Source organism: Bidens hawaiensis, unplaced genomic scaffold (genome assembly GCF_021521415.1).
Source record: "Bidens hawaiensis isolate Kalapana, Puna unplaced genomic scaffold, B.hawaiensis_p1.1 tig00034763_1, whole genome shotgun sequence".
In the NCBI taxonomy this organism is placed as follows: domain Eukaryota; kingdom Viridiplantae; phylum Streptophyta; class Magnoliopsida; order Asterales; family Asteraceae; genus Bidens; species Bidens hawaiensis.
The window spans coordinates 60,917-69,379 of NW_027496045.1; the positions used below are offsets into that span (position 1 = coordinate 60,917).

The 8,463-nt window shown below is 36.8% G+C and overlaps 1 protein-coding gene across 1 annotated transcript; it reads left to right on the plus strand.

Annotated features, from left to right (window-relative positions):
* Positions 1-4,697: 4,697 nt before the first annotated feature.
* Positions 4,698-5,591, plus strand: LOC143586673 (uncharacterized). Its single transcript, XM_077068157.1, has one exon. It carries the CDS (start codon positions 4,698-4,700, stop codon positions 5,589-5,591), a length of 894 nt encoding a protein of 297 aa, XP_076924272.1.
* The last annotated feature ends 2,872 nt before the right edge of the window (positions 5,592-8,463 follow it).

Consider the following 8,463-nt stretch of genomic DNA (forward strand, 5'->3'; position numbering starts at 1 on the left):
GACCCTAGCCAGGGGCTCTGCCCCTTGGACCCTGCTAGGGGCTTCCGCCCCTAGACCCCGCAACCAGGGGCGCTGCCCCCAGACCCCCGTTAGTTGAGGTTTCATTAACTTAGATGTAAGAAGTAGTAGTAATGGATAATTGATACTCGTAACTTGTTACATAGTTAGCCGAGCACAGTTAAGGAAAGGAATTACGATAAACTCAAAGAGGAATTGTCTTCAGATGAGTTTTAGCCCCATTTCTCTTAAAATGTTTTAGGGGCTGTGCGCATACTTGTAAGACTAGAAGTACACACACACACACACACACACACACACACACATATATATATATACATACATACAGTTATATACATATATGCTGAAGGTGAATAACTAATGCAAGAATGAAAGAATGTGGTAAGAATTTGTATGTGTTTAGTTTGATAACTAAATGTGATTGTAAGAGTCAAATAAGAATATAATGAAAGAGTCAGGGTGGTAGGACCTTCTAATACCTGGGCAAGAATAGAGTGGCCGAATCTATGATATCGGTGCAAGAGTTTGGGTGGCAGACCCTTATAATATCTGTGCAAGATTTTGGGTGGCAGACCCTTATAATATCTGTGCAAGACCCTTATAATATCTTTGCAAGAATGTAAGAATAGTTGTATGCTATGTAAGAAAGTGTAAGACTAATGTAAGAAGGGTACCATGTAATATTTATGAATTAATGTGTAAGAATAGTCCTATAACTTGTTAAACTAGAACTCACTCAGCATAACTGACTTTTAGTATGTACGCAGGTGAATAGAACGCGACAGGTTGCTTGAAGGGAGGCACGTGGCAATAAAGTGAAGACAGGCGTCAAGGAAAGAAGATTCACGTGTCATTTATGTTATGTTTTAAGATGAATTAACTTTTGTTAAGACAAGAATCGATGTTTTGTAATGTAATGCATGAAGTTTTAATTATTCCGTGAAAATTTTAATTAACTCTGAATTTAGAACTGTGTTTATGAATAAATTCAATGCAAAGTAGGGCTCCTGGGATAGGGGCCTTACAGTGGCAGACCCTAATAATCCTGTGATAAGAGGGTGACAGACCCTAATAATTCTGTGATAAGAGGGTGGCAGACCCTAATAATTCTGTGATAAGAGGGTGATAGATCCTAAAAATTTCTGTTAAAAGAGGGTGATAGACCCCAATAATATATGTGAAGGTTATAGGGTGAGAGGCTCTTTAAAACATAGAATGATTAAGTAACTATTAAATAATGTAAGTAAGATATGAAAGTATGTATGTATGTATGTATGTATGTATGTGTGTACGTATGTACGTACGTACGTATGTATGTAAACAGGTTAAGTATGTAATGTGTATTTTCGGATGCGTATGCGTAAGTATGTGAATGTATATATGTTGCCTGTTAAACTAGAACTCACTCAGTGTAGCTGACTTTTAGTATGCACGTAGATAAATATGATGAAGCAGCTAGCATATGAAGAAGGAAATTATGATGTTTTGTGATGTTTGAATCTTAAAGGCATGTTGAATGTTTGTTTAAAGTGAGATTATGTAATGTTTGGTTGAAGTTTTATTGTTTCGCGAAAACATTTAATTCACTCTAATACAGTAGAAACTCTATAAAATAATACACTTGGGACCACCAAAATTTATTAATTAAAAGAGTTATTAATTAATCGATAAATTAATAATTAATAATTTATATATTAATTAATATTTTATTAATTTATAGTAGAATGTTCTGACTCACCCAGAATAAAATATAGTTGCACAGTTGTTGACTGATGAAGAAATTATTGAAAGCGTTATTGGAATTAATAAAGATGATATCGATGAAGAAAATGATGAAAGTTCTACAATGGAGCCCCCTTCGCGAAACGAAGCTATTAAAGCGGCAATCACATTGAACAATTTCTTGTTGAGCTATGAGAAAACAACACCAAAAGTTCTTACCATGCTAAGGAAAATTAGAGAAGAGATTCAAGAGGAAATTGATTTCAACCAAAAACAAAAGAGAATTGAGTCATTTTTTAAGAAACCTTCATAAATTATTCATGTAATATGCTATATATAAGGAATTATTAATTTATATTTTATATGGGGTCTAAAGAAATTATCAAAAATGTATTATCTTATAATTTTAGCGAATTATTAATTTAGCACCCTATCCCCGAGTCGAGACCGGCAAAAAATATTATCTTAGAGAGTTTATTAAATAGTCGAGTATTAATTTATCGAGTTTCTACTGTATTTAGAACTGTTTTTATAAGTAAATCAAGCGTTTTAGTAGGTACCCAGGTTCGGGGGCTTACCCTCCTAAGCAAGTTTGATAAACCCATGGTCTAAGGACCGTCTTTTGAAAATTCTAGTTAGTCCCATTTCTTGCTAGTGCAACAATGGCGTTCTTCAGGTCGGATATTGTGAGAACTAGACACCAAAGCTTCTTACGCGTCGGTCTTGGAAAGGTATATCCACGACATCTCTCAACTGAGAGAGACGTAGACACAATTCACTATGGGTTCGGATCTTCTTTCCATATTGGAAGTGGATCTATGAAGCTCATGGCCGTCCCTAAAAAGAAGGTGTCTTTCTTAAAACCCAAATTTTCAGTTTCTATTTTTACAAATTGTGTTAATGAATTGAGTTCGTGTTTAATTTTTCTTATTTTCACTCAAATACCAGTTTTAACCTATTATTCACTAAGATCATATTAACTAACTACTAATATTTGACCATTACATTTGCATCTTTATATCTTCATGTTATACGGGGCAAGTTTAACGAAAAAAAAACTAGGTTTTTAAGCATTCATTGTTTTATGAGCATTGTAATATTTTAATTCGTATTTAGATTATATTCAAGATTATATTTTCTTTGCCAAGTTAACACTGATCAACAGTTGACAAAGACAGTAAAATCTTGGAGGTAATCAAGATACAAGTTAGAATATAACAAGTCTCATAGAACTTCGAATGATAAAAAAAAACCTAGTGTTTTTTTCCCCGTCAAACTTGCAAATATAACACAGGTATGCAGATGCAATGGTCAACAAGTAGTAGAAATTTGATTTTAGTGTATGATTGGGATTATGAATCATGGGTTGAAATTGGGATTCGATTGAAAATGAACTTAATAAAATTTAACCTCCAGTTTTCCTGTCAGATAACTATGGATTGCCAAATAGCCAGAACACCCTAAAACTGATAGCGTGACGTTTGTGCGTGTTTTGATGTTAATAATCCGAATGAGGAAAATCATCTATAATAAACAGGCTAATGGTACAGTTTTTCGATGCACTTTGATATTCAAAGTTGTAATAGTGTGATGACAGATGTTTGAATGTTTAGCATGTTCTAAGCTTCAAAGAACCAATGCATTAAGACGACCTTTTTTTTGTGAAAATAAGTACATAAATCTTGTGAGATTGTTAGTTAATCATCGATCCCGTTAAGTTTAGTTAACTCTGTTAGAAAATACCGTTAGTATAGTTTAGTGCCAAAATTGTAAATAAGTGATAGTTTGCGAGAAAAATGTAAATATGAAAAGAACCGATACGACGTTTCATGAACAGTCGCATCCCTTGCCGGAATAACCGTCACCGACAATAACCGTCATCGGAGGGTATAAATACCCCTCCCCTGTCCTTTGTAAATTCATCACAATCACATTCAGATTAATAAAGAAATCGTTTCCATGTTATTTTGTGTTCATATTATTGTTTAACGATCAAATTTCTATCAAATTGGTATCAGAGAGAGCAGACAGAAACAAGAAGAAGATCGAGTGTTTCTTATTCAATTTTACTAACCCTAAAATTGACAAAAGAGGGCAAAACGCTTACCGGTTCCAAACCGAAATTCCGAAGGACAGTGAATTCATTAGATTGAAATCTGCAACATCCCAGATCGTCGAAGCCCTGAAGATTAAATTAGGCTACGGTTTATTGCTAAACCATTAGGCCGTGTATGATTGAATAGGAATCGCAAGAGGTGCGATATGAAGAGGGAGCATTTAATTGAAGCCGGAGATAGTGGCTTGAGGAACCAGAGAAAGATCGGCGCCATAGGCCGGTGAAGAAAAGAAAAACCTAAAAGTGGTTTTTGGAAACGTTGTGAAGAAAGGAAAAGTCATTAACTTTTTATTTTAGTTCCTATAATAAAGGAAATTAAAACAAATTAAAATCTAAAGTTTTAGATTACAAGTTTAAATAATTCTTTTTATTATTTAAATTTTTGAAGACGATTAAGCACGATCGAAGGATTATACCGATCAAGAAGCAGTACCAGAAAGGGAAAATTTTCGTCTAGATTAATTTTTGCATCGAAGAAACGATAGCAAGCCGACCCGTTTATAGCGATTAAAGAAAAGATCGCACGATGTCAAGTGGACAAGAAACCTCGACAAATCAGAATAGCCAACCCAACCACCTAAGGGATAACACGTTGTTATCATTGTAATGTCCCATATTAAATTCCACGAACTATACAATTTGGGCGGTAAAAATTAAAGCAATTTTTAACGTTCATGGATTATGGGAAGCAATTGAACCAGAAGAAGGACAAGCTGTTGACCTAAAAAAGAACAACATGGCAATAGCCTATCTTTATCAAGCACTTCCAGAGGACGTGGTACTATAAGTAGCCCAATATACGCAAGCTACAGAAATATGGGAGGCAATTAAAGTAAGGAATATGGGTGTCGAAAGAGTAAAAAAGGCACGACTCTCAACTCTAAGGGCTGAGTTTGAGTCATTAAAGATGAAAGATGGAGAAACCATCGATGATTTTTTGGGAAAATTAAACGGGCTGGTCTCCAAAGCCGTAACGCTTGGCGCAACAATTGCTGAATCTGACATGGTTGGGAAACTCCTTGACTCCATGCCAGATCGCTTTATTCAAATCGTTGCAACAATCGAACAATGCTACGATGTTGACAGCATGAAGTTAGGAGAAGCCATAGGGAGACTTAAAGCATATGAAGAACAAATCAAAGGAAAAGACGACTCAAGTATAAAGGATAGTAAACTGTTGTTTACTCGCTCACAAGGAAAGCATAAGCAGCAAGCTGGTCATCGTCCTAAGCAAGGACAAAATCGTAATAATTATAACGGCCGTGGAAAGAGCCGTGGGTACGGAAAGCCATTCAGACAAGACCGTGGAGGTCAAGGATCAACGTCAAATGATCGAAAGAACCAGTCAAAGTATAAAGACAGAAGTCAAGTGAAGTGCTGCCAATGTAATGAACTTGGTCGTTACGCATCCAAGTATCAAAAGTCCAAGAATAAAGAAGAAGCCAATATTGTTCAGACTGAACAAGTAATAAAAACTCTCCTATTAGCTTGTTGCAGATCCAAACAAGAAGATGCAATTTTCCTCAATGAAGAAAAGATAACGCCAAGAAAATCAGAAGACGAACCAAGTAACAAAGATATATGGTACTTAGACAACGGAGCAAGCAACCATATGACAGGCATTAAATCTCACTTATCTGAATTAAATGAAGACATTAATGGAGAAGTAAAATTTCGAAGACGGTTTGCATGTGAAGATAAGAGGGAAAGGCTCAATACGAGTAAATTGCAATAATGGTGAAGAAAAGACGATCACCGACGTATATTACATACCCGATCTTCGAAATAACATTTTAAGCTTAGGACAAGCTACTGAAAATGGGTGTGATATACGAATGAAGAACGAGTTTTTATGGATATATGATGACTCTGGTGATCTCCTAATGAAGGTGGAAAGATCATAAAATCGTCTCTACAAAGTAAAGCTTGATATGGGAAAATCAATGTGTTTTCTTACAAAAACAAACGAGACGTCAATGTTGTGGCATGCTAGACTCGGACACATTGGATTCGAGTATGCTAAAATGATTGTTAAGAAAAATATGGCGAAGGGTGTACCAAATTTTACCCATCAGCCACAAGTATGCGATGTATGTCTAGTTGGAAAACAAACACCACACTCATTTCCAGCTCAAGCACAATTTCGAGCAAAGCAACCGCTCGAATTAGTCTACGGTGACCTATGTGGACCAATCTCACCAACAACACAATACGGTAACAAATATGTGTGTTTATTGGTGGATGATTACTCTCGATATATGTGGGTATATATCATAAAGTCTAAAGATGAAGCATTGAACTTTTTCGTTAAGTTCAAAGAAGTAGTCGAAGCCGAAACAGGTCATAAGATTAAGACCTTGAGAACCGACAGAGGAGGAGAGTTTACCTCAAACGAGTTCAAGACATTTTGTGAAAGAAACAGTATACTACGACAAATCACAGCCCCTTACACTCCACAACAAAATGGAGTGGTAGAACGCAAGAACAGGACCGTGATCGGAACTACATGGTGCCTACTAAAAGGTATGAATGTCCCACAAAACTTTTGGGGTGAAGGAGTGAGACATGCGGTGTACGTGCTAAACCGCACACCAACAAAGGCCCTTGAAAACATAACACCATACGAAGCAATGTCAGGGCGAAAGCCGAATTTAAAGCACTTAAGAGTGTTCGGCTGCTTGGCTCACGCAAAGATTCCTGCAGTAAATTTAAGGAAACTTGATGATAGAAGTGAAAGAGCCATTTAGTTGGTACCGAACCAGGAAGTAAAGCATATCGGTTATATAACCCAAACACAAATAAAGTAATGGTGAGCCGCGATGTGGAATTTGAAGATAACAAGGCGTGGGATTGGAAGAATCATCTCACAAACGCCGGTGAAGGACTCGAATGGGTAGACTTTTTGGTCGAATGAGAATTAACCACAACCGATGATAATCAAGATGAGACCTATGGGGAAGATCCTGACGAACCAGAGACCCCAAGTACCCCACCAAGCCAAGGATCACAGTCGATAGGGCAAAGTACACCCTCAATAGACTCTAACTCATCCAGTCCAGGTCAAGATGAATCTCCTGTGTTTTCACAAATTGAATCAGTAAATGAAAACACAGAAAGTGAAGAGATAGACCCTAACGTAAATTACACGCCAATTCAAGGTCTACCTAATTTGGCAGAAGTATATGAAAGAGATCCAGCTATGAATGAGCATGGAGAATTTGTAATTCAAGGAGTTGACATGTATGGAAGTGAACTCCTATTGATGCACGACGAACCAATGAATTACAAAGAACCGACTGGGAGTAATGCATGGGACAAAGCAATGCAAGACGAGTTAGATTCGATAGAAAAGAATAGAACATGGACATTGACCAACCTACTTGCTGGACACAAGCCCATTGGTTTAAAATGGGTATTTAAGTTGAAGAAAGATGCGAAAGGTGAAGTAACAAAATATAAAGCACGTCTTGTCGCAAAAGGATACGTACAAAGACATGGTATTGACTCTGAAGAAGTATTCGCACCAGTAGCTAGAATCGAAACCGTTCGATTACTACTCGCACTAGCTGCACATGAAGGATGGACTGTTCATCACCTCGATGTCAAGACAGCATTCTTGCATGGTGAATTAAACGAAGAAGTATATGTAGAACAACCTAAAGGTTTTGTGAAACCAGGAGCTGAAAACAAGGTCTACAAGCTAATAAAAGCATTATATGGACTACGCCAAGCACCACGAGCTTGGAATATTAAATTGAATAATACTTTAGACCTTGGTTTCGAGAAATGTCCATGAGAAGCAGCAGTGTATACACGTGAAAAAGGAAAAAGAAAGTTAATAGTAGGCGTCTATGCTGATGACTTAATCGTAACAGGAAACAATAAAGAAGAAATCTCAAAATTCAAGCAGCAAATGAAGAAGTCATTTGAAATGAGTGACCTTGGAGAACAAAAGTACTATCTTGGGATCGAAGTACTACAAAACAAAGAAGGGATGACGTTAAAGAAATCGGGTTATGCAAAGAAGCTATTGAAGGACGTTGGGATGTTAGAATGTAATCCTACGCGATACCCGATGAAAGCAGGTCTAAAATTATCAAAGAATGAAGAAGGAACTGAAGCAAATGCAACGGAATACCGAAAGCTGATAGGATGTCTAAGGTATCTAACTCATACAAGACCAGACATCAACTTTGCAGTAGGGTATGCAAGTCGGTTTATGCACTCGCCAAAGGTAGCTCACATGAAAGCCGTGAAACATTTACTACGATATATAAGAGGTACAATTGAATATGGAATTCAGTACAAGAAAGGAGGCAGAAAAATACTAAAGGGTTATAGTGATAGTAGCTATAACATGGACGTTGATGATGGAAAGAGCACAACCAGAACTATATTTTATTTCTGTAATGCTCCGATTGCATGGAACACTCAGAAACAAACTACAGTTGCTCTATCATCTTGTGAAGTAGAATTCATGGCAGCCGCCTCAGCTGCATGTCAAGCCTTATGGTTACAAGGATTGTTAGAAGACTTGACTAGTTGGAAGCAAGAGAAAGTGACACTGTTTGTGGATAACAGATCAGCAATAGCATTAATGAAAAATC